The sequence below is a fragment of the Lynx rufus genome, unplaced genomic scaffold (genome assembly GCF_022079265.1).
Source record: "Lynx rufus isolate CCGP_SWC_20201006 ecotype Redwood Valley unplaced genomic scaffold, mLynRuf1.p SCAF_38, whole genome shotgun sequence".
Classification (NCBI taxonomy): domain Eukaryota; kingdom Metazoa; phylum Chordata; class Mammalia; order Carnivora; family Felidae; genus Lynx; species Lynx rufus.
Genome location: NW_025814854.1, coordinates 1,132,407 through 1,158,996, shown reverse-complemented (window position 1 = coordinate 1,158,996; position 26,590 = coordinate 1,132,407). Strand labels below are relative to the sequence as shown.

The window sequence follows — 26,590 nt, the reverse complement described above, 5'->3', positions numbered from 1 at the left end:
GGACGGAAGTTTTCAACGCCGTTGAGCATATACCAAGGAGTGTGATTTCTGAATCAGACAGTAAGAGTATGTTTAGTTTTGTAAGAAACTGACAAACCATCTCCCAAAGCGGCCGCACCTGTGATCCTGCGTTCCCGCCAGCTGTGACCGGGAGCTCCTGTCGCTCTGCGTCCTGGTCAGCATGTGGTGGGGTCAGAGTCCTGGATTTGGCGGTTCTAAAAGGTGTGAAGTCTTAGTGTTGTTTTAATTTGCAGTTCCCTAGTGATGTATGGTGTTGACCATCTCTTCTTATGCTCATTTCCCATTTGCATATTTTCGTTATGAGGTGTCTGTTCAGGTCTTTTGTCCATTGAAAAAATTGGGTTGTTTCTTTTCATACTGTTAAGCTTTAAAAGTTCTTTATGGGGGCACCTGGGTGGCTCAGTCAGTAGCTCAGGGGTAGCCTTCTAACATATCACCTTTAAGTACGAAATTTGCTGTAGTATTTTTGTAGATACTCTTAGTCAGATTTAAGAATTTTACTTTTTGGGGCACCTGGGTGGCTCAGCCGGTTGAGCGTCCAACTTCAGCTGGGGTCATGATCTCCCCTCACGGTTTGTGAATTCAAGCCCCGCGTCAGGCTCTGTGCTAATAGCTAGGAGCCTAGAGCCTTCTTCAGATTCTGTGTCTCCCTCTCTGCCCCTCCCCAGCTCGCACTCTGTCTCTCTCCCTCTTTCTCAAAAATAAATAAACACTAAAAAAAAATTTTTAAGAATTTTTCTTTTTAAAAAAATAACAAATGGTTGTTGAATTTTATCAGTGCTCTTCAAGATAATTATAGAATGCCCTTTTTTTTCTGTTAATATAGTAAATTTTCAGATGTTAAGCTAACATTTCATTTCTGAAATAAATCCAACTTGGGCATAGTATGCTATTCTTTACATAGATTGCTAGATTCTGTTTCCTGGTATTTGGGGGGTGAAGGTCTCTGCTCTCTGTGTCTGTAGTATCATGGGAGCGCCAGCGGCCTGCTGTTGCCTACATCCCTGCAGAGGCTCCAGGGCCCAAAAGTCTTGACTCGGCCACCGGCTGGCCCAGCCTCGGTGGGAGTCGCAGGTTGGAGCAGCTGGAGAGTGGCCGTGTGTGGCCCGTTTTGCCCAGAATTCGTGATCCCCAAAGACCACCAGGGAGCCGAGTCCGATGCAAAAGCAAAGAGGCTTTATTCGAGCTAGCTCGAGCTCAATCTCCTACCTGAACCAACGCAGCGGTGAGATACTGGAGAGAGAGAGAGCGAGTTTCAAAAGCACAAAAGGTTTTGTAGGGATCATGGCCTTAGCTGATTGGCTGGGGAAGGGTCGTGGACTCAGCCGATTGGCTGCCAAAGTGTGGTCCCAGATCAGCAGTTATCAGCGTCACCTGGAACTTGTTAAAAATGCAAATGTTGGGCCTGGTGGTCACAGACCCACTGAGTCAGAAACTCTGGGGGTGGGGCTCAGCAACCTGTGTTTGAACAAGTCTTCCAGGAGATTCTGATGCACCCGAAGTTTAAGAACCACTGTGTCTGAGGATCTCTAACATGTTTGGCCTCAGCGTATACAGAACGTTTCTCACTGGTCACCTATTAACCATTGGCTGTCAGCCTTGCTGTGCTATAAATACCTAGCACCAAACACCATCCCCAGAGACTCTGATTAATTGGTTTGGGGAGGGGTAAAATGCTCCCAGGTCATTCTAAGCCTGGACAGGGTTGAGGGCTCCTGCCTCTGGCCCCTACCTGAGAGAAGCCCTCCCTCTTCTACTCACACTTTCCACGCCTCTCACACTCCCCTTCCTCCCACCTCAGACTTCGGAAGAATGCATCAATCGGTAAGTTACTTAAGGGGAGGAGGCGTGTTCTGAGGTTTGAGCAGGAACTTCTTTCTGCGGCCGTGTCGGGGACATAGTCACTAGTCAGCCAGCCTAGATCTGCTCTTTCAGCCCCCACTGCCAGTGAGCAGCCTTGCTCTGACCAGGATTTGCAATGCTTCTGAGAAACGCTGGTGCCCCTTGGCAGCTCACCTCTGTGTGGTTCTCTGCACGGGCGTCCCGTCCATCCGATACAGTCACCGTCGTGGCTCGTGGACACCCTTGGAGGACGGCTTGTGTGATTTGTTAGGCTCTGCAGTTGTGGCTGGTAGTAGCATGGGCCGCCTTGACCTTCACCACCCTGCCCCGAAGCAGGAGCCCAGCATCATGTCTGTAGTCCTTACTGTTATTTGTTCTTTTGATGCTGTGCACCTGGTCACATTCCTGTTAAGAATGGAAAGGAATATTCTACAGAACTTTGTTTTGCTTTTCTTGATTTCAGGAGATTAAAAAAATGTTTATTCATTTTGAGAGACAGAGAGAGAGGGAGGGCGTTATATGTGCACATGCACGTGCGTGGTGGGGAAGGGCAGAGAGAGAGAGAGAGAGAGAGGGAGACAGAGACTCCCAAGCAGTCTTTGTACTGTCGGAATAGAGCCTGACGCAGGGCTCGATCTTACAAACCATGAGATCATCACCTGAGCTGCAATTGAGAGTTGGACGCTTAACTGACTGAGCCACCCAGGTGCTCCGATATCAGGAGACTTTAAATCTTTTCTTCTTTTTTCCTATTCTTTTAATTTTTAAAATGTAATCCTAGCTATACTTTATGACTTATGAATGTGATTGATTTTAGGATTTTTAGTATCATGTAGTTACAATTCCCAAGAACTAATTTCCACCAGAAACCATAGAACATAAGAGTAACTCTTTCATTTCCCATCTAGACAGCTTGTTAGGGCTTCTGTTCTTGTCTGTAAAGCATAACTTGACATTTGTGGTGAAATTAGGTTTAAAAAAAAAGATTATAAAGAGAACTACAGGCAAATATCTCTGAACATGGTTGCAGAAATCCTCAACAAAATGCCAGCATACCAAATCCAACAATACCTTAAAAAAATCACTCACCACTGTCAAGTGGGATTTATTCCTGGGATGCAAGCGTGGTTCAGTGTTTGCAAATCAATCAATTGTAATGTATCACATCAATAAGAGAAAGGATGAAACCACATGTTCTTTTCAATAGATGCAGAAAAAGCATTTGACAAAGTACAATATCCATTCATGATAAAAGTCCTCACACAGTAGGTTTAGAAGGAACACATCTCAACATAATAAAGGCCATGTATGAAAAACCCACAACTAATATCATCCTCAATGGGGAAAAACTGAGACCTTTCCCCCTAAAGTCAGGAACAAGACAAGGATGTCCACTCTCACCACTTGTATTCAACATGGTACTGGAAGTCCTAGCCACAGCAATCAGACAAGAAAAAGGAATAAAAGGGCATCCAAATCAGCAAGGAAGTCAAACTTTCACTATTTGCAGATGACATGACACCACATGTAGAAACCTGAAAGACTCCACCAAAAAACTGCTAGAACTGATATATCACTAAAGTGGCAGTATACAAAATCAATGTATAAAAATCCATTGTATTTCTATCCACCAATAATTAAGCAGCAGTGAAATTAATAAAGCAATCCCATTTATAATTACACCAAAAAAATAAAATACCTAGGAACAAGCTTAACCAAGGAGGTGAAAGGCCTGTACTCTGAAAATTTTAAAACATTGATGAAAGAAACAAGACGATACAAAGATGGAAAGATATACCATGCTCATGGATTGGAAGAACCAATATTGTTAAAATGTCTATTCTACTGCAAACAATCTACAGATTTAATGCAATCCCTATCAAAATACCAACAGAATTTTTCACAGAACTAGAACAAACAATCCTAAAATTTATATGGAACCACAAAGACCTCAAATAGCCAAAGCAATCTGGAAAAAGAAAATCAAAGCTGGAGGTATCACAATTCCAAATTCCAAGATATACCACAAAGCTGTAGTAATCAAAACAGTATGATACTTGCACAAGAATATACACATAGATCAATAAAACAGAATAGAAAATCCAGAAATAAACCCACAATTATATGGTCAATTAATCTATGACGAAGGAGGCAAGAATATACAGTGGGGAAAAGACAGTCTCTCCAACAAATGGTGTTAGGAAAACTGGACAGCTACATGCAAAAGAATGAAACTGGACCACTTTCTTATACCATACACAAAAATAAACTCAAAAGGTATTAAAGACCTAAATGTGAGACCTGAAGCCATAAAAATCCTAGAAGACAGCACAGGCAGTAATTTCTCTGACACTAGCCATAACAATATTTTTTAAGATATGTTTCCTGAGGCAAGGGAAACAAAAGGAAAAATAAAGTATTAGGACTACATCAAAGTAAAAAGCTTCTGCCCAGCGAAGGAAACGGCAAAACAAGAAGACAACCTACTGAATGGGAGAAGATATTTGGAAATGACATATCCCATAAAGGGTTAATATCCAAAATATATAAAGAAGTTATAAAACTCAACACCCAAAAAGCCTTCAGGTGTCCATCACTCCTGCAAGCACCATGTGGACACACACTGGGGAGAGACCTTTTGAGTGTATGGGGTGTGGGAAAGCTTTCAGTCAGCCGCAAAGTTTTCAAGGTCATTTGAAAATGCACAGCGTGATTAAACCCTATGAATGTAAGGAGTATGGAAAGGCATACAAATTTTCCTCATCTCTTTGAGTGCATATGAAGAAATACCCTGGGGAGAGACCATCACAAGCCACTGCTCCCTTCAAGAACACAAGAGGGTGCACAGTGGACAGTAAGCCTTTGTATGTGAGGACTCTGGTGAGACCTTCCAGTGTCCCACAGACTTGCAAGTATGTATGATGGCCCTTGGTGGGGAGAACCTTGTGAATGACTGCTCTGTGGGAAAGCCTTCACTTGTCCCTCTTCCCTTCGAGGACACACATGAAAGCACAGTGACATGAAATCCTATGAACTTAAGCACCAGGGAAAAGACTTCAGGTATCCTAGGAATCTGTGAGCACAGACACACTGTGGGAAAGCATTTAAATTCCCTTAAAATCTTATTTAAAATGCGAGCCAATTGCAATGGAGATGATCCTGAATGGACACAATTTTGGGAAAACTTTAGAATACTTCAAAATACTTCATGTATTTTGTTCATGAAAATTCAGGCGGGACAGAAATCTTTTCATTATTATGAATGTGACTTTGACTTTCCAGGTGCCTCTTCCTTGATGGGGATCCCAAGTGTATGAATTCCTAGTTCGTGTCACTGATATGAATACTAATGGTTTCAAGTGTCCTTCTTTGTCTTCTACATCTGTGCAAAATCTTTGTTGTTATCTCAGACTTGAAGTAATCACACAGTTATGTACATGTCTCTTTCCCATTACAATGTCTCTTGGACCCAAGGGTGATAAAAATGTGTCTGTTCTTGGTGGGTACATACAACTTTATATACTTTTACAAAAAAATTTCTTGAATTGTACATTCCAAAATGTTGTTTACATTATCATGACATAAGACCTGTATTGGTGAAAGTTCTTTTCTGTTCTCTGTTGTGGATACTGGAATTTCCTGATTCTGTGTCTACTCTTTTTAGTCTTTATTATTGAAAGATATATTTTCACACCAATTCTCTCTTTTTCTTCAATTTTTAAAGTTCTGATATTGGTTTATCTTTTCTGGGACTAATTATGTCTTTGGTCGATTTTGGTCCAAATTATGACTTAGAGGAACATCCCTTTGGACCACGAAAAAACAAAACAAAACAAAACAAAACTCAACACCCAAGAGACAAATAATCCAATTAAAAATGGGCAGAAGACATGAATGAACACTTTTCCAAAGAAGACATCCAGATGGCTAACAGACACATGAAAAGATGCTCAACATCCCTCATCACCCTCATCACTGTCCTATATTAAAATGCAAATCAGAACCACAAAGTGATATCACCTCATGCCTGTCACAATGGCTATTATCAAAAAGACAAGGGACAGCAAGTGTTGGAGAGGATGTGAAGGAAAAGGAACCCTTGTGCACTGTTAGTGGGAATGCAAAACGGGTGTAGCTACTCTGGAAAACAGGTGGAGGTTCCTCAAAAAATTAAAAATAGAACTACCCTATGATTGCACTATGGATATTTACCCAAAGAATACAAAAAAACTAATTTGAAACCCCTATGTTGATTGCAGCATTATTTACAATAGCCGAATTATTAAAGCAGCCCATGTCCACCGACTGATGAATGGATAAAGGAAACGTGGTATATACATACAATGGAATACTATTCATCCATAAAAAAGAATGAAATCTTGCCATTTGCAACAACACGGATGGATCTTGAGAGTATTATGCTAAGCAAAATAAGTCAGTCAGAGAAAGACAAATACAATATGATTTCATTCATATGTGGAATTTAAGAAACAAAAGCAATGAATAAAGGGACAATAAAGAGAGAAACCAAAAGACAGGCTCTTAACTACAGAAAACAAACTGATGGTTACCAGAAGGGAGACGGGGGTGGGGATGGTTGAAATGGGTGATGAGAATTAAGGAGTGCACTTATCTTGACGAGCACCGAGTAATATATACAATTGTTGAATCAGTATGTTGTATACCTGACACGAATATAACCCTATGTTACCTGTGCTGGAATTACAATAAAATTTAAATTTAAAAAATGCTAACTATCATCTGTTCCAGGTTGTAGGGTATATTTACCATTTGTCCATCCTAAATATGTCAACACTCTTTTTTGAAAACTTATAAATTAAGAGGGACTTGGTTTGTGAAATGTAGCTGTTAGTTGACATAAAAAAGAAAACTGTATCATTCCTATGTTTTCTATAGCACAGACCTCGGTTTTATGAAATAGGCATATTCCTAAATAGTAAGATAAGTAGTGAATTTTTGTAAAAACCGGTAGCATTTTATCATTGACAGTGATTTTAAAGAAAGTCCTAAACATCATATTCTTCTATCTCTAAAATATATATCAAAGGTAAGAATGCTATTTTTTAAAACATAAACCCAATACTATTATTACATTCAAAAGTATTTAGAAATTCCTTAATATCACCTAATATACCATCAGTTTTAAATCTTCCTTCATTATCTCATAAATGTTTTTATAGTTGTGTGTTGAATATAGCGTGAAGTTCACATTACATTTGGTTGATATCTGGTTGAGTTGTTTTTTTTTTTTTTAACTTCATAGGTTTCTTCTCCCTGCTTCTTTCTGTCATTTATTTGTTTGTGAAACCAGGTGTTATGGACCAAATTGTGTCCCTCTAAAGTTCATGTTGTGAAGCCCTAACCCACAGTATCTCAGAGCGTGACTATGTAGTAGACCGTTGAACAACACGGGGATTAGGGGCACCAACTCCCACGCAGTCAAAAATCCTCAGATCATTTTTCACCCTCCTCAAAACTTAACTACTGGGGCACCTGGGTGGCTCAGTTGGTTGAGTTACCAACTCTTGGCTTCAGCTCAGGTCTTGATCTCAGGGTTGTGAGTTCGAGCCCCATGTTGCGTGGAGCCTACTTAAAAACAACAACAAAAACAATAACAGTTAACTACTAATAGCCTACTGTTGGCCAGAAGCCTTACTAATAACATGAATAGTCAATTAACACATATTTTATATGTCATAATATTATATACTGTATTCTTACAATGAGGTAAGCCAGAGAAAAAATGTTAAGAAAATCCTAAGGAAGAGAAAATACGTTTGTAGCCCTGTCCTATATTTAGAAAACCGCACGCATGAGTGCGCCCGTGTAGTTCAAGGTCGTGTTGTTAGCAGCTCAGTGGAGTTAAGGTCTTTAAAGATGTGATTAGAGTTGCCGGAAGCCGCTGGGGAAAGTCCTGATTGAATCTGACTAGTGTTCCTGCAAGAGGAGGGGTTAAGACACGCATGCACGGGGTGGGGGACGCTGTCAAGACACAGGGCAAGAGCGGTCCTCTACACCCCGAGCGGAGAGGCCGCCCGCCCTCGGGCTCTTGGTCTGGGCACTTGGGTTATGGCCGCCCTGCCACACGAGTCCACAGACATTTGTCCCGTAGAATTTCCTGTGTTCTGGACTTGGCTGGATTTAACATGTTTCCTACTGCCCCACCTTCCCTGGAAGCCAGTAGTTAGATCTGGAGGCTGGAATAGGTCCAGATTTGATTTTTGGTGAGCACACTGTGCGTGTAACTCCTGTTGTACTACATCAGGTGGCATATGATGCCGGAGTGTCTCTCTTTTTATGGTGTTCAGATTGATGAGCGCTCTCAGATGCTTTGTCAGCCTGATCCGTCCATTATTCGTTCCCCGCCAGCGGTTCACTTAACGGCTTAATGATCGACATCAAGACCCATCATTTCTCCAGGATTGTACAATGGTGCTATTCTAATTCCGTCACTCCTTTGGCACTTATCTGTTGAGATTCATCTGTAAAAAGGAACGTCCTTTACCTGTTTGTTCAGGAAAAGCGGGTGAAATACTTGAACCCGTCTTTTATTTCCACTTTTCAGAGTATTGTGTTAGTTCTCTATCATTCTCCAAGATGCTCATGAGATTTTTGTTCTGTTTTGGTATCATTATGAACGTACGGATTTTAACATGTTGATGTGGTTTCATCCATTCGAGTAATTATTCTTTTTGATGTTTTTGATGTTTTTTGTCCCATCTTCAGCCAGTGGATGCCCAGTAGCCTTTAATAACTTCCTTGTTTTCTGTTATTGTTTCTTATTAAACATGTTCCAGGATTACCTTGCACGTGTGCTGACCAAGGCCTGGAATCAACTGTTTCTCTGAAGGGCCCTGATCCTCTGTGTGGAAAGCAGCTCTGTGAGAGCACAGTGTGGGTGCTAAGATGTTCTTTGATGCCATGATGGTCATTCTTCCTAGAAAACATTGTTCTTGAAAACATTGTTTTAGAGGCGCCTTGGTGGCTCAGTCGGTTAAGCGTCCGACTTCGGCTCAGGTCATGATCTCACGGCTCCTGAGTTTGAGCCCCGCATCGGGCTGTGTGCCGACGGCTCAGAGCCTGGAGCCTACTTCTGATTCTGTGTGTGTGTGTGTCTCTCTCTCCCTCAGAAATAAAATAAACATTAAAAAAAACTTTTTTAAAACGTTGTTTTAAAAGAAAATATTCATCATGAATTCGTGTTGATATTTCCAATTCTCATTTAACTTCTTTGTTTCACATTTGGGTTTTTTAATCCTAATGCTGAAAATATTAGTTCCTAATGACATTCATATGATTAGAGTATTTCCCTCTTCTTTCTTTCTTTCTTTCTTTTTTTCTTTCTTTCTTTCTTTCTTTCTTTCCTTTTAAAAATATTTATTTTTGGCAGAGTGGTAGTGGGGGAGGGGCAGAGAGGGGGACAGAGGATCCAAGGTGGGCTTTTCCCTGACAGGCTGACAGCAGTGAGCCTGGTGCAGGCCTTGAACTCACGCACCCGCAAAATAATGACCTGAACAAAAGTCGGATGCTCAGCCAACTGAGCCCCCCAGGCGCCCCCACTTTGCTGCTTTAATATGTAACATGGACCACTCTACAACACCGAATAGAGACCTTGCTTACCCGCTTGTCTGCCTGCCTGTGGAGGGACCAGCAGGATCTGCCCGGTGCACACAGGCGGACAGCAGGCTGTTCCCCGTCTTCTGCTATTTCTACTGCATAAATTTGTCCACGTGCCGTTTCCTGCCTTATCTAGTGTGTCCTTGGGATAGACTCCTGGGGGATGTGAGGCTGAAGGATGGGTTCACATGCAGGGGTACAGACGTTGCCAAATTCTTCGTGAGGGGGCTATCCGTCTATGCTGGTCTGTGTGCCCGTTAGGAAGGTGTGTGTGCACCGGCTTCCCCGCGGTCTGCACAACAGGCCGTGTTCTCAAACGCAGTTTGTCAGCAGTTTTGCTTTTCATGTCCCAGTTAAAAAAAATCACTTTTTAAAAGAAAAATAAGAAAGGTTACTTAAAATTTCACGACGTGCCAGTATTGTACTTAAACGCAAAATACATAAAAGCTGCCTTATTGAGGAAATCTTTGTGTATGAAAGCAGGAAACTGAGACATGCTAATAAGTGGCAGAGCTGGGACTCACGTCTGGGCCGCGTGGCTCCAGAATCTGTGCCCACCAGCCTCCGGCCTCCCCCATGGTGGGCAGGGAATGATATGACTCCTGGTGGCAGGCACGCTAAGGGAGAGTCATCTTTCCATCTAGAGCATAATGTGGACTGTTGTAAAATGGCCCCAGGGCCTTGAACAGTATGTTGTGTATTTTCAATGCTCAGCACACATTTATTGGTTGATTCACTCACTTCCTCAATAAATATTTATTGACCACCTACTATATGCAGACGCTGTGTCAGAAGCTGGGGACACCTGGTGAACATGGTGACCAGGGTGTCTGCCTCCAGGGCTGGTTTATCTTTCTAGACTCTAAAAAGAAAACTTTCTAGAAGTTGTTATTTTCATAAGGAATTTAATAACTACTTAAATCTTTCTACATACAGGCATTAACACATAACATAGTCTTTACAAAAAAAACAAAAAACATTTTTTAATGTTTATTTCTGAGACAGAGAGAGAGAGAGACAGAGCGTGAGTGGGGGAGGGGCAGAGAGAGAGGGAGACACAGAATCCGAAACAGGCTCCAGTTCCGAGCTGTCGGCACAGAGCCCGACATGGGGCTTGAACCCACGGACCTGTGAGATCATGTCCTGAGCTGAAGTCGGACGCTTAACCGACTGAGCCACCCAGGCGCCCCCATAACAGTCTTTTAAATGAATTTCCTTGATTTTTATTTATTATTTTGCTATTACGATTTGTTCTTCAGAGAAAAACTCCTTATTCATCTGTTGTTGTCCCTGCGTATAGGCTTACTGGTGTTCTGATCAAAAGTGTTTATTTTCGATTGTGTAGTTCATGTACTATGCATTACAGTTTTATTTATAGGATATAAAATAATAAATGCAATGCTTCTGTCTCATCAAGTGGTTGTAGTTAAAGGGCTTCCTGGTCAGTAGGCAGCTGTAAATCTGGTTTTCCGTTGTGTTAGTGGAACCGCATAGCGTCTTATGGAATGCGGAGAAAGTACACGTAATTTTAGGTTTTCCCCCATGGTTTTTTGCCGTTAATGTGTCGGCACACCCCGTGTGGTTTGTGTGATGTGCTTGAACACACAGGGCACATCCGGATCTCAGACCTGGGTTTAGCCGTGGAGGTCCCGGAGGGCCGGACCGTCCGAGGAAGAGTGGGGACCGTCGGCTACATGGGTATGTGAGGGGCCGCTTGGAGGGCCTCGCCCTCTCCCCAGGTGCTGCATGCCCAGAACACACCTGAGACCAGGCCCAGGCCGCCTGGAGGGTCACGGGCGCCAGGGCCGGGACTGCGGAGGGAGCCCTCCGTCTGCCCTCCTGTCTCACAGAGGCGGGGTGTGAGGCCTGCAGGGTCACACAGCTGAGGGAGGGCAGAATCGGGACAGGACGGGGCCCCCTCACTGCCGCAGTCCCCACGCTGTGCCCTCTGGCCTCTCAGGCCCCTCGTGAAACCACCGTTCCCTGGTTTTTGCAAAGCCTCTGTGAGCGGGAGGCCCTGGCCTGGGGTCAGCTCCCAGCCCAGCAGTGCCAGCCTGACCCAGGGGTGGCCTCCAGCAGGAGGGACCCCGAGAGCCCCACGCCCCCACTGTGTGTGCTACCGGCTGCCGCGGGGTCTTCCCGTGTTGGGAATAGGCGGCCGATGCCCGTGGGGTGCCCATGGGCATGCTTCTGGGTCTCTGAGGGGGCGCGCTCCTCAGGAGCGGGGTCTTAGACAGAGCACCGCTTTCCCCGTGGCCCTTATTCTGTGGCTGTTCGTTCCACGCTCCGGGATCGTACCGACCGTGTCCAGTAACCGCTTTGTTGAAACATGAGTCCCACACCGTCGAGTCCACCACTCTGAAGCGGGTTTCAGCATGCTCACGGAGCTGTGCAACCACCACAGGGTGTTGCCCTCACCTCCAGAAAGAGACCCCGCGCCCATCAGCACCCCCTCCCGCCCCAGCCCCTGCAGACTGGTCTGTTCCGCCTGCTTCATGTGCGTGGAATCACACACTCTTGGGCCATGTGCGTCCGGCCCCTTTCCCTTAACACATTTCCGAGGTTCATGTTGTAGTAAATGTTAAATTTATAGTGTTTTATTTGTAAGTAATTGCGAGAAAATTTAAAACCAAAACTTAATTTACATTTCCTGTATTTGCTGTGTAGCTCCTGAAGTTATCAATAATGAAAACTATACATTTAGTCCTGATTGGTGGGGACTTGGCTGCCTGATATATGAAATGATTCAGGGACATTCTCCATTCAAAAAGTTCAAAGAGAAGGTCAAGCGACAGGAAGTCGAGCGCAGAGTGAAGAAGGACACAGAGGAGTACTCCAGGAAGTTTTCCGAGGACGCCAAGTCCGTCTGCAGGATGGTGGGTCGGGCTCCGGGGGGACCGGGCTGGGAGACACCCTCTGCCTCGTTGTAGTTGTTGCCACCAGCACTGGGGACACCCAGCAGTCTCCGCACCAGGCTGGCGCCACACGTCCTGCCCTTGCCCGGGAAACGACGCGACTGGGCTTCAGCCAATGGGAGCAAAGCAGAGCAGTCATTGTTTGCTTTCTCCAAAGACGCACCTGACAGGGAAGGTGGGGCCAAGGTCATCATTTCCTGCAAAAGTAAAGACAAAGCAGCATCTTCAGTATCTTAGAAACAGTGAGGTTTTTCTGTCTTTTCATGTTTCTTTCCTCTTTAACTACTGCCGGGAATCATGGTCACAGCAGACACCTTGACCTGATGGCCTGCCACGTGCCTGCCACCTTCCTTGATGTGTGAAGGGCCCTACGAAGCTGTGGGGTTGGGCGGAGGCCGAGGGGTGGCTGACTGATGGACAGTGGAATCGAAGGGGTTATAGGAGGGTGAGGAAGAGGGGCTCAAGGCAAGGGGCAGAGTTGGCGGGCTCTAGGCGAGGTGGGGGCCCAGCTCGTTGGAGTCTGGTCCCTCCTTGCCAAAGTCAGAAAGTCTGGGGGAGCGTGTGGAGAGGACAGGAGGTCTGGCTGGCACGAAGAGTCTAGGGAGAGAGAGTGGCAGGAATGGGGGGCGGGGGACCAGGTCGTTGGTGAGGAGGCCACAGAGAGGCCGGGCGTGGGTCCCCAAGTGGGTGTGGGACCAACAGCCGCTATACTGAGTAGATCAGTAACTTCGGTGAGTTGTCGGTGGCTGGAGAGTACCTGTTTTGTTTTCCCTCCCTTGTTGTTTCCGTATATGATGTGACCAATGTTTGTGGCCCGTCACCGGACAGCGGAAGCAGGCTGGCCTTTCTCCCCGCCAGCTCCTTCTGCTGGGAGCTGGCAGTGTTGGGTCAGCACCTCCACGTTTAACAGCACTCTGGCCAAGCTGCTCTTTGACCGAGTGCTTGTGATCTGCCAGGCACTGATAAGGGCGGTGGGAATGTAAAAACATGGAGTTGGAAGAGGCTGCCCCCCAAGGAATGCACGCGCAGACCTAACGTGAAAAAGAACTGTAGTGGAAAAGCAGGATTTGACGGTGCCGTCAACAAGGGAGAAACCAGGACTCGGGGCTTTTCAGGCTGGAGAAGTGCTGTTCTCTGCTAGGGGTGCCGGGGAGCAAGGCGGTGCCCGCGTGAGTGCCCGTGTTGGGGCTGGCAGCTCTGGCTTGGAGCTTGTGCCAGGGGCCACATCTCCGCTCCCTGACGTCAGGTTTCCCTGACGGCGCCTCTGGTTTCTCGCCTCTAAGCTGTGGGTGGTGACGACCTCTCCTCCACAGGCTGGCCGGGAGGCGGTGCAGCTGTGCGTGTGCCGGGCCTGGCAACACAGATCGGCAGCGGCCGCTTCCTGGAGAGGGGGTTCAGTGCCAGCAAGCGAGGACCAGAGGAGGGGGCGTCTTGGGAGGCAAGGGCAGTCGAGGGGGATGGCACCTGTGGGGACAGGGACTTGCCGGGGCGGGGGGGTGGTGCTGCAGGCTTCTGCGGGGCCCCTCGCCCTCTCTGCCTGCCCCCAGCACCCTGCACCTGTGCCGAGCGCGTGACCCGGACTTGGTGTGAGGTCAGGGTGTTGCACTTGTGCTCGACAGAGCAGAAGGCAGGGAAGAGGAAACGCCGGCTGTTTACGGTGACCCAAGCAGGAGGTCAGAGTGGCGCCTGACACGTGGGCACCTTCCTGTAGTTTTCAAAACTCTTTGACAGATTGTCTCATCTAATCCCATGGTGGATCTCTGGGGCATCTTCTTAGCCTCACAGTTGAAAAGTTAAGAGTTTGATTTTCGTGATGTCCCATCGTCAACGGCGGTGGGCAGACTTGATCCCAACCGAGCTCTCTGACCACAAGTCCAAGGCCACTGGATGGGTGTGTGTTGGCAACGGGCTGGATGGTGGAGTCACGGAGCCCTGAGATGTGGGGATTGTATATGGCACCGCAGTTAGTTTCCAGATCTGTTCCGAATTAACGAAGTGTGCGAGGGGTAGCTGCACTGAGTGAATCTTACTCAGCTGTCGCCCCGGCTGGGTGCTGGGGCCACAGCAGTGAGCGGGAGTCCCCCCCGGCCCTGGAGGCTTTGTTCCAAGCAGCTCCCCACGTGATGTCGTCACAGCAGTCGTGACAGGTGTGCCAAGGGAGGTCTGAGGTGGGAAGCTGGAGCCTGAGAGAGCCAGGCCACGACTCTTCTAGACGGAGGGCACAGTACACATGAGGGCCGTGGGTCTGCCGAGGTGAACGGGGTAGGCGTGCGTTGCACTGGGAGTTGATTTCTGTTCAGAAAAGTGGGTGCTGGCGGCGAGGCGAGGCCAAGGTCGGCAAACTTTCCTGTTTTTTGTTTTTGTAAATGTTTATTTATTTTTGAGAAAGAGACAGACAGACAGACTGTGAGCAGGGAAGGGGCAGAAAGAGAGGGAGACACAGAATCCCAAGCAGGCTCCAGGCTCCGAGCTGTCAGCACAGAGCCCGACGCGGGGCTCAAACTCACGCACCGTGAGATCGTGACCTGAGCTGAAGTCGGACGCTCAACCGACTGAGCCCCCCCAGGCGCCCCAGCAAACTTTCTTGTGAGGGGCCAGAGAGTAAAGGTGCCTGGGCCTCACAGGTCCCTCTCACAGCTGGTCCTTCACCGCTCCAGTGCAGAAGCGGCCCTGGGCCCAGCTCAGGTAACGGCCCGGCTGTGCTCCGATAAAACCTTAGGTACAAGCTCAGGGGCTCCCCAGGCCTGCTCCGCTGTGCTTTAGAGGCCCTGGCCTCCCATGTTGCTTTGAGCACCCCCAGCCTTACTGACTGATAGTAACCGTGGATGAACCTCTTTGAATTGGTGACGATGATGAGTGTGTGAGTAAGGAACACTTTAGGAAGAGGTGCTGCCTGGTCACTTTAAGAACATACAATTTCCAGAACTAGGTTTGCCAAAATTCTGCCTCATCTGAGTTCCTCAGTGATCTAGTTAATGAATAAAGAACTTTCTGGTTATAAACATAACATAGCATTAAAATGGCATATCGGACGTTCTTGACAGTTTCTTTTCCTTTAAAAAAGCCCCTTAACTTTTCCATGGCTAAAATTCTTCCTCAAAGGTTTACTTAGCCCACGCTTTATTTGCTGGTGGCTCAAGGGTTATTTTATTAGCTTCCACTTTTTTTTTGAAGCACCATGCATTCTAAAGTAGAGAAATCTGAATTAACGAGGTTTGGTTGAAACTTTGAAATTTGCGTAACTTTGTTTGGATGGAGGTGCTCTTTGCCACGCCTAATTCCCTGGTTCTTATTGCGGAGATTTTCTGAGTTCTCTCGCGTCCCAGGAGCTTAACTTGACTTCGCTTCTGCCTCTGGCACAGTTACTCACCAAGAATCCCAGACAACGGCTGGGCTTCAGCGGTGGAGCAGCGGAAGTGAAGGGACACCCCGTGTTCAAGGACATTAACTTTAAGAAGCTGGAAGCAAATATGTTGGATCCCCCTTTCTGTCCTGATGTAAGTACGTTGTCTAGAGAGGAGCAGGGGGTCACGTGACCCAGTGATTTTGTTCCAGCAGCTACAGAGTCACCTGGTGCAGCCCGGCCGTGCCCGGGGTGCCCCACCCTGGACCCCCTTCCCCAGCCCCCGCCACGCACCACACTGTCCTCACGGGCCCTCAGGGCCTTCGTGGCAGCTGAGCCTGGCCCTGCCCCACTCAGAACCTCAGCACCACCCCACGGCCTCCTCGGCGGGCCCGGCAAGGCCTTGCATGCTCCGGCGTCCCCTTTCTTGTGTCAGCGCGGGCACGCCTGCCTCTTTAGTCTGGGAAGCACTTGCCCTGTATGCGTCTCCCAGTTCCTGGCTCCACACCGGCAGCCCTGGAGGTCCCCTGAGCCTCCTCGTGAGTCTCCTCGGGAGCCTGCGGCGGGGGCCGCACCCAGAGCCCGGTTTGCAGCCACGCCTGTGGGAACACCAGGCAGTGAGCTCCCGTGGATGGAAGTGTGAACGAATGAGCAGCAAGCAGTCCGGACTCTCTCCTGAACCGCCTGCTGCAGGCACAGCACAGACCTGTGAAGAGGAGAGAGTTCTGCAGGGTGTGATTCAGGGCTTACGGTGTTTATACCGTACTCCAGTGCGTTATCCGGTGCCTCCCTCCTTTGAATTAGCTCACGAGCTACAGATCCATGGGGTGCCTGCTACCCGCAGGACACAGATCTCGGGATTGAGGCCACAGGGAGAACAGGAAAGCCAGGTCTCGCTGCCGTGGAGCTCGATCCAGCCTGTGGACCTAGGCAGGGAGACAGGTTACAAACTGGCAACCTTTGTTACAACTGGCCAACCCCCTGGCTAGTGATTGTGTGCCGCAGGGGCTTGAGACGGGCCGTCGGTCGGTCCGAGAGGAGCAGGGAAGGCAGACGGTCTTCTCCGGGGAGGGGCGGGGATGCCCTTGCCACACCGGCGAGCCTGGGGCAGGCCCTGGCGGGTCCCGGCTCCGGGGCCGTTCTGCGTGTTCTGCTGAACGTAACCAGAGGAGCCCGTGGGGGCCACTTGACAGGAGAGTCCGGTGGCAGTGGGGTAGGCAGTTTTGTCTACTGGGGGGGGGGGGCAGGACGGGGCTCTGGGCCTTCGGCCTCCCGTGGACTGCCTCCTGAGTGTGGCCACCATTTGCTCCCTTCCCCCGCTGTGTGGGGACTGAACGGATAGCACTGCTCTGACGTGTGCTGACCGGCAACCTATGGAATGTCACTTCTTTGTACAGGTTCCGGCACGTGGGCAGGACATTTCTCAGGACTGCCAGAGCCTCTTGCACTATCACGGTTTGGTCTGTAGCTGCCGACTCCTTATTTCCAGAAGCACGGGTGGCTGCACGGAGGAGGCGGCGGCCCAGGCTCGGCCCCGCCCTGCTTGCTTGATCCTCAGGGCAGCCGGCCTGGGCTCCTGTCCCAGAGGAGGGGTCGGCTCCCCACCACTAGATGACCTCTGACAGCAGGTGGGGAGGCGGGACCTGCTGTTTTCCACTGAGACTTTGCAGAGGGCGCTTCACGTGAAGGAGGCCGAGGGTTGGAGGCACAGGTGGGACTGCGCCCTGCCCTTCCTCATCCCTGCCTCTGCCTGTAACCCACCTTCCACTGCAGAACAGAGGAGGGCGGGGGCCTCAGGAGGTTTGCGGGCCAGAGGGCATCGGCAGGGCCTGCGACTGAGGAGACTTCCCTGGAGAAGGGAAAGGCTTCAGATACGGTGTGAATGGGTCCATTTCATATGCGTCGTGTTCTTAGTAATTAAGGAAACTAAGATTGATTCCAGTCATCTCAGAGGCCAACGCCCATTTGTTCTTTGCACACAGCCGAAGGCAGTGTATTGTAAGGATGTCGTGGATATCGACCAGTTCTCCACGGTGAGGGGAGTCTGCCTGGACACCACAGATGATACTTTCTACAGCCAATTTGCCACAGGCTCTGTCTCCATCCCCTGGCAGAACGAGGTACTGCGGGTTCCTACGGGGTACGCTGCCAGGAGGAAACGTGTGTGTGTGTGTGCGCGCGCGTGTGCTTGGAGGTAACATTATGCACAGGAAGGGGATAGTTGTCCACGATGGGTCTCACTTCGAAAGCGGGCCTGGCCGGTGCCCGGCGCCCACGGTACTGGCCTGCTCTGGGGGTGCGCTCAGGGAGAGGAGGAGGAGGCCGGGGCAGGGACCCCGAGAAGGAGTCAGCAAGCAGGAAAGAGGACGGGAATGGGGGTGGCCCCGGAGCGCTGGGCACGGTTGCCGGCGGCGGGGGGGGGGGGGGGACGTGGCCGACTGACCTCGCGGTGTCCCCCACTTCTCTGTGGATGCAGATGATCGAATCGGGTTGTTTTAAGGACATCAACGAAAGTGACACTGGAGAATATGTGGCACTGGATCTACAAGAGACACTGTGCCACCCAGTTCCCAAACCAAAGAGAGGCTTCTTCTATAGACTCCTCAGAAGAGGGGTAAGAACATCTTGTTATTTTGGCTCGTTAAAAAACGTGACGTGTTAAAAGCAAAGAAACATAACTTAAGTGCTCTGACAACGTGGTGCTATTTGAGCCCCACGGGGGCTCAGAAACCCTCGCAAGGTCGTTTGCTGTTGGCACGAAGACTGTTCTGATCCAAAAAGGAAAAGGGCTTACCTGCCTCCGAAGCAGATCCCTCTCTCAGTGACAAAGCACTTAAGCGTGCTCCGAAATCAGTGTCGTGGAGAACAGTCTGGAAACGGTATACGCCATGTAGATTACTCCGTTCCCGTTCTGACTTCACAGCCGCTCCCTCGCTAGCCTGCTTTCACAGAGAACCTGGAGGAGTGGTTCGGAGACACTTCACCGGCCGTATCTACAAATGTTTCCCCCTAGTGCAGTTCTCCTTGGACTAGCGGCTTATCCTGCTTGGTGCCCTGTCCGTTCTCAAAGGCCTCGTTCAGAGCTTGTCCACTAACATTCGAGTCCATCTTTGCTCAGCGTAAAAAACACGCCTTGGGTGGGAAAGGTCTGTCGGGCATGTCCACCATGACCACACTTCCTTGGAGAACGGGGGCCAGGCGTGCGTTAGCACGGTCGGTCTGTCCATGCGCAGGAAGTCGTGTCTGGACACGCTCCACACGCAGGCCTGAGCCGAGGCGAGCAGGTTGCCGGGCAGGGACACCTGCAGCTGTGGTGTCCTGGTGCGGGAGGGGCCGCTCTGCGCCACCCGGTGCTCGCGGGGGGAGCCCGGGCCCTGTTTCCTTTCTTGCAGGCCCAGCTCGGGGTTGAGGAATTGCAATTGGGTGTGTGACAGAGAAAGCGAATCTGAGACGCTCTGTGTGTGCGTGTGTGTGTGTGTGTGTGTGTGTGTGAACTGAGCGGCTTCCCTACTGTGAGGTGATGAGAGGAAGTGTGAAACTCAGCCCTAAAGTTGGTCCCCCTCCCCGCGGTTGTAAAGTTGCGCGTCCAGCACGGGAGAGCTGAGCCGGCCGAGGGGGTAAGAGATTGACCCGGCCCCTCTGCCCTGTTGCAGGGCTGCATTAACGGTGTCCCCAGCGACAAGGAAGAGCTGCCCTCAATGGTGTGACCACTCACTGCAGAGCCGGGCCCCAGCGCCCAGGAGCACGAGCGCGGTGTTTGACCCCATCTGTGAACAGCAATAAACATGTGACACCTCGTAAAATGAGAGCCTCATGAGTCCGCAGACGTCTCTATATTCATACATGAATCACCTTGTCACCAAAGCTGGGTTGAAGACGAAGGCCCTTGTGCACCACCCAGATGCTGAGACCCCCAGGGGTGGACCTGTGCCACGGAGAAGGGAGGGCTTGGGCATCCGCCCACCAGTGTCCAGAGCTGAGGGTCCTGTTCCTCAGCCCAGAGTGCCCTCCGGTGTCATTGAGGGGGAGGACAGGCCGGCCCCAGCTTCCCCAGGGCCCCAGCGTCACAAAGCCTTCACCCGCTTGCATTCAGGCTGACATCTGCGCCTCGGTCACCAAGATTCTCCCGCCGGGGCGTGTGCCCATCCTTGTGGCTGCCGTGCACCTTCCAGGGGTGTTTCCAGCACCCTGGGGCCAGGGCGTGGCTGGCAGCGGTGACTCACCCAACCGCGGCACCCCCAGTGCGTCTCTGGGACCGCGGGCTCCCCGGCCTGACGCACAGGTGGGAGGTGGTCGTGGGCGAGGAGCCCCCTTCCAAGCGCTGGTTGGCGCCTAGCCGGCAGGAGCCCCCAGAATTCTGAGGTCAGTAACTCTCCTTCAGCCCCTGCTGCCCAGAGAAGAAGGCGGAGCCCCAAACCTCAGGTGGAAACGTGGGCTCTGTTGCCCGGGGAGGGGCGCTCACACCCACAGGCATTGTGCAGCCCCCGGGGGTGGGGTGCACACAGACCTCTGCGGGTGGCCCCGAGGGGCAGAACTGGTGCTTTCTCCCGTATCCACGTGTGTGTGGCCTTCAGCGGGGGCTGTGGGGTGAGAAGCCAGGGCCCAGATCTCGGCGACTTGAGCCAATGGCAAGGACTTGTTCTGGATGCTGGGACACCACCCCACGGCGGTGTGCAGGAGAGTGAGCCAGGGTCCGCCGCGTGTCCCCAGGGGGACGGCCGCCCGCTCTGCCTTGGCGGAGACCTGCGCCCGGAGGTGCTTCTGAGTGCCGTCGGCATCACGGCGTGTCTGAAATTGGTTTTCCACGCGTGTTGTCAGCCGCTGGAGCACCGTAGCGCTGGGCCAGTGTTTCAAGGAAAGCCCCCGCCTGGCCTTGTCCTTGGAGACCAGCAGACGTTGATCCTGAGTGTGCTTTATACCCAGGTGAGGGGAGACACAAGTTACCTTTATTTTAGGGATGGCTTCTCTTCAGGTGGGGGCCCTCGTCTCCAGAATGGAGACGGCAGGAGGTGGGGACAGAAACTTCAGCATCTTCGTAAAGCGTTCAGTAGAGCGTTTGGTACGTGCTACCCGCTCAGTAAATATGTTAGTAACTGTGGGAGGGTAATGCTTGCTCTTGGTAAAAATTACAGGCTAATTTTCTAAAAAATTAGACTAATCTAAACAATTAATCTAAAAAAAAGTCTAAAGAAAATAAAAATCACCTTTTTTTCCTACCACCTGTTTACATTCTGAGGCCTTCCGGACACTTCCATCAGTGTGGGCACAGGGGCGGTGGTCCTCCAGCTTGCCTTCATCCCTTCCGAGGACACTCCTGCCCCTCGTGGGGGTGGAGCCACCTGCCTGCAGAGCCCCGGCCCCAGGGGAGCCTGAGGGGTCCTCTGCCCTCAGGGTTGGGGGGCTGTGCACAGCTCCAGGGACCAGTTCAGTCCTTTCTTCCTTTTTGTTTTTTTTCCTGCTTAAGCCAGTCTGAGCTGAGTGTCTCCAAGACCAAGCGAAGAGTCCTGACTGAGGCAACAAATCTAGGGAGGATTTTTTCAGACCAGAACTTCACGTGTTGACTTGTCTTCCCTCTCTGGTTGTAAGCAAGTACACATGTATTGAAGAGAGTTTTGAAAGTAAAGGCTACACAATGAAAAATTCACCTTTAATATCAGCCACTGTCCAAAGATAATCCCTATCAGCAGTTTATTCTATATTTATATAATTTGTAGTTAACTTGTTTCTTGCCATGTCATTTAAATATTATCTTTTACTGCACATTTAGGCCACCATGTATCAGACAATCCACACAATCATTGTTTGCAGCTTTCTTGCTGCTATAAACACCAGTGGGATGGACATCCCTGTACTGTTATCTTTGTGCACATGTTAGTGTTTCTAAGGTAGATTTGTAGCAGGGGATCCTTCGGTTAAAGTGTATGAACGGTTGATGTAAACGCTGCAAGAAAGAGCTAAAGCAATTCCAAGTGGCTTTCCATGGGCTTTCTGCCCATTTCCACTGGGATGGGTGGAAAAGGGACAGAGGAATGCTGTTTTCTTTATAAGCACTGTCTGCCCTTTTCTGTTGACCACATCTGTTTATTACTAAGATAAGAATAAACAAGGGTTCCTGGGTGGCTCAGGCAGTTTAAGTGACTGACTCTTGATTTCGGCCCAGGTCGTGATTTCACAGTTCATGAGATCAAGCCCCATGTCAGGCTCTGTGCTGACACAGTGGAGTCTGCTTGGGATTCTCTTTCTCCCTCTCTCGCTCTCTCTGCCAGTCCCCTGCTCATGCTCTTTCTTTCTCTCTCTTAAAACAGATAAATGAACTTGAAAAAAACAAAAAACAAAAAAACAGATAAAAATAAACATTGTCTTGTAAAAATTATTTGTTTTCCCCCAATAAAGCACAATTACATACTTAAAAAAGGTATATGGACATTTTAAAAGAATGTATATTATATACCTATGAGAACAAACTGCCCTTCTGAAAATTTTTAAAAATTTCCTCTCCCACCAAAAATGTCTTCAAAGTTCCCTGTTAGTTTCATCAAAAACTAGGTTTTTCTTCTGGTAAAGATTTTCATTAGATATGAAGTATTTCTGGGACACGTGGGTGGCTCAGTTGGTTAAGCATCTGACTTTGGCTGAGGTCGTGATCTCGCGGTTCATGAGTTCGAGGCCTGTGTAGGGCTCTGTGCTGAGAGCTCAGAGCCTGGAGCTTGCTTTGGATTCTGTGTGTGTGTGTCTCTCTCTCTCAAAAAATTAAATAGACATTAAAATTTTTTTTAATAAAATAAAATTTAAAAAAAGAAATGAAGTATTTCTTTTTCTTTATTTTTTCAGTGGCAAAACATACATATACATAAAATGTACCCCCTTAACATTAAGTGTCCAGTTTGGCATTAAGTATATTCACATTGTTGTGCAACCGTCACCACCACCCATCTCTAGACTGATGTGAATCTGACACTCTGTCCCCATTAAACACAACTCTCCTTTCTCCCCCTAGCCCTTGGCTCCCACCATGTCCTTTCTGTCTCTCTGAATTTAACTACTCTAGGGACCTCCTATAAAGGGGATCATGCAGTATTTGTCCTTTCATGACTGGCTCATTTCACTGAGCATAATGTCCTCACGGTTCATGCAGGTGGCAGGATTTCCTTCCCCTTTTTTTTTTTTTTTAATGTTTACCTATTTACTTGCCCAGGGTTGGGGGTGGGGGGGGGAGGCGCAGAGAGAGAAAGGGAGAGAGAGAGAAGCCCACACAGGCTCCATGTTGTCAGCACTCAACCAGACTCAGGGCTTGAACTCACGAACCGTGAGATCGTGACCTGCCGAAATCAAGAGTCGGAAGCTTAACTGACGGAGCCACCCAGGCGCCCCGGGGTTTCCTTCCTTTTTAGGGCTGAATAACACTCCATTGTGTGGATGGACCACACCGTTTGTCCGTCCATCCGCTGACGGGCGCTTGGGTCTCCACCTTTCGGCGGCTATGAATCCGGCGGACATCTCTTTGAGGCCCAGGTGCCAATTCTTTTGGGTAAATACTCAGAATCGGGACTGCTGGGTCGTAGGGTCATTGAGAAACCTCCATCCTGTTTTCCACAGTAGCTGCCCCAGTTTGCATTGCCACCGACAGTGCACGGGGTTCCAGTTTCTCCACATCCTCCTGAAGGTGTCATTTTTTTAATGGCTTTTGGGCATTCTGATATATGAAAGTATGAATGTTTCTACCAATGCCTTACTGTTGGACATCGATGGCGTCTCATCTTTTTGATATTATTACTTTGATTGACACCTTTGTACCTCCATCGTTGAGTGCTTATCCAATAATGTCTCTAGAGTAACACTTAAAAATTTTTTTTTTAAATATCTAATGTTTGTTTATTTTTGAGACAGAGAGGGAGACAGAATGCGAGCGGGGGAGGGGCAGAGAGAGAGGGAGACACAGAATCCAAAGCGGGCTCCAGGCTCCGAGCGGTCGGCACAGAGCCCGACACGGGGCTCGAACCCACGATCGGCGAGATCACGATCTCCGAGCTGAAGTCAGACGCCCAACCGACCGAGCCCCCCAGGCGCCCCGGTAACACTCTTAAGTAGACGCTAAGTCAAATGGTTTGTGTACTTAAATCTTTTGATGGATGCTGCCAAATCACTCTTGAGAAAAGTGACAAGAATTTATTCAACTAACAGTGTTTGGAGTCCTGTTTGCGTGTGTTCGTACCGGTCCTGGCTAGTGCTGTCCCCAGTCTTTGCTCGCCCGTCTCAGGTTCTTACTGGATTGTGAGCATACTGTTAAGAGTTTCCAACTCAAAGTTTCCCGTTAGTGCTCACCTCACCCGGGGCGTCAGCGCCAGGACCTGGTGACCTGGTGATCCCGACTCGGCACATCATTTCATGTCACCACCCCTCCTGGGTCTGTGTTTCATCATCTATAACACGAGGCATGTGAGGGGTGCCTAGGGGGCTCAGTCGGTTGAGCGTCTGACTCTTGATCTCGGCTCAGGTCACGATCTCGGGGTTTGTGGGTCTGAGCCCCACATTAGACTCTGCGCTGAGAGCATAGAGCCTGCTTGGGATTCTCTCTCTCTCTCTCTCTCTCTCTCTCTCTCTCCCTCTCCCTCTCTCTCTGCCCCTCCCCCACTCATTCTCTCTCTCTCTCTCAAAAATAAACATTAAAAAATAGAAAAATAATAAACTTAAAAAAGACTCTTTAAAATAAATTTGAATCAGGTGCCACTGAATTGTGCACTTGAAAATGGTTAAAATGGTCAATTTTGTGCTCTGTATATTTTACTACAGTGCAAGAGAATGAAAATAATTGAACTGAGATACCCACTCATGAATCCCCAGCTCTGCGTGCTCTGAGGGCCCAGAAGCAGTGACACCCCCACAGCAGCAAGCATGCGTGGAGCCCCGCTCTTCGTCTCTAGACGTCATCATGTACCGAAGAGTCAGGGCTCCTTAGAGAAATGGCCGATTCCGGGTTTGAGGCAGGAAGGACGGCTGGGAACATCTTGTTGTGACACAAAACGCGAAAGTGCTCGAGACATGACGGGGTGTGTCCAAAGGACACAGGAGCTACTTTGAAGGGGCTTGCGTTGAACTGGGGACAACTTGAGCTTCCACAAAAGAATAATGGTGAAACTGGTTGTGACACACACAGTTTTTAAGATTGGGGGGAGAGGAGGGAGGGAGGGAATGGATGCGACATGGGGGGGCAAGCTGTCCCTCAGGGAGGACAGCCAGGCAGCCGAGGCAGAAGAAACGAGGGAGTTGCAACAGCCACCCTTCTGCCGCTCCCAGCCTCCCAGCCAACTCGGGCCGGGCTCGTCGCGGGTGCCAGACCCACTGGTGGAAGGCTTCTGGGTAACGGAGAATTCTCACAGGTCCGGAGAACTGCAGAGAACAGCCACAAAGGACCTCCTGACTGTAGAGGAAAAGGGACTTTACACGGGAGAGAGCTGGCGGTTACCAGCTCTGCTGAGTGACCCCACACGGCCCCGCTGACAGAGGGCAGCCTGACCCTGGGACAAGCCCCACCTGGGCAGCCTCCTTCCCAAAGGGCTTGATGGGAGCCTAGCTGGCCTCCAGACCAGAGCCGTGCAACACAATGTGTGAACCACATATGTAGTTTTTAAAAAGTAAAAAGAAACTGCTTTTAATATTTTTGTTTAACCCAATATATCCAAATATCATTTCTACAAGTAAACAGTATAAATATGAGATATTCTACATTCTTTACTTTATACGAAGTATTTGAAATCTGGTGTATTTTGTACTTACAGCACATCTCAGTTCAGAGTTATTACCTTAAAAAAATTTTTTTTAATGTTTGTTTATTTCTGAGAGAGAGTGCGAGCGCGCGCGCGCATGAGCGGGGGAGGGGCAGAGAGAGAGGGAGACACAGAATGTGTGTGTCAGCCCAGGGCCCGACATGGGGCTCAAACTCTCGAGCCATCATGACCTGAGCCGAAGTCGGATGCTTAACCAACTGAGCCACCCAGGCACCCTTACAGTTAGTAAGTACTCAATAGCCACATGTGGCTAGTGGCTAAAGTATGGGGCAGTGCAACCAATCTTCCTGGTTACAGAAAATGCGAGGGATACGGGAACAAGTCAAACCACACCTCGAGGAGGCAGCCAAATTCACAAGGGAGGATGTTCCAGGAGAAACTGGCCTGGATGCCTTAGAAGGTCAGTGTCGTTTCAACAACAACAACAACAACGACAACGGAGAACTATCCATAAAAAATTATAACAACCCAAGTGCAAAGCATGAACCTTGATTGGATCCTCATTTTAAAAACCTTAAAAGGCATACTGGGGCCATTTGGAAATTTCACTCAGGACTGGATTTTAGGTGATGTTAGATAGTTATGTGAAAATGGTATTGTGGCCATTAGTTTTGAAGGCATCTCCTAAAGTATTGCTGGGTAGAGTGTGACAGTGTCTTCAACGTACTTTCCAGTGATTGCAGGGGTGGGGGGGGGGATACGACAAGACGTTAACCATCGTTGAATATAGAGGAAGGTATACTGGGTGGCCGCCGCACTACTAACTTTACGTGTGTGTAAGAGAGGTAAGAAAAGCGCACTCCGTTTGCTGCATGAAGCCAGGGTGTGGGGCGGCAGGAGTGGAAGGAAGGAGCCACGTGGGGGCCAACGGTGGCTGGGCAGGTTGGACGTGTGGAGACGGAGGAAGTGGACAGTTCTGTGCTGTTGGATAGTTGGATGTAGAAGCAACAATTCACTATGGCTGTGCCTCACCACTGGGTTAAGGGCTGCCTAGGACAGGGACTCATTTTATCTATGTTACATTCAGTCAATAAACTGAATAAATA

General features: G+C 49.1%; 1 protein-coding gene across 1 annotated transcript in view; it reads left to right on the top strand.

Annotated features, from left to right (window-relative positions):
- Nucleotides 1–19,531, top strand: part of GRK4 (G protein-coupled receptor kinase 4) — a 45,260-nt gene extending 25,729 nt beyond the window's left edge. The window contains exons 5-10 of the mRNA XM_047094234.1: nt 11,110–11,199; nt 12,169–12,377; nt 15,779–15,913; nt 17,742–17,879; nt 18,236–18,373; nt 19,413–19,531. Of these exons, the coding sequence (XP_046950190.1) occupies nt 11,110–11,199; nt 12,169–12,377; nt 15,779–15,913; nt 17,742–17,879; nt 18,236–18,373; nt 19,413–19,466 (764 nt within the window). The 3' untranslated portion in view covers nt 19,467–19,531. The remainder of the gene's footprint in view (nt 1–11,109; nt 11,200–12,168; nt 12,378–15,778; nt 15,914–17,741; nt 17,880–18,235; nt 18,374–19,412) is intronic.
- Nucleotides 19,532–26,590: the final 7,059 nt, after the last annotated feature.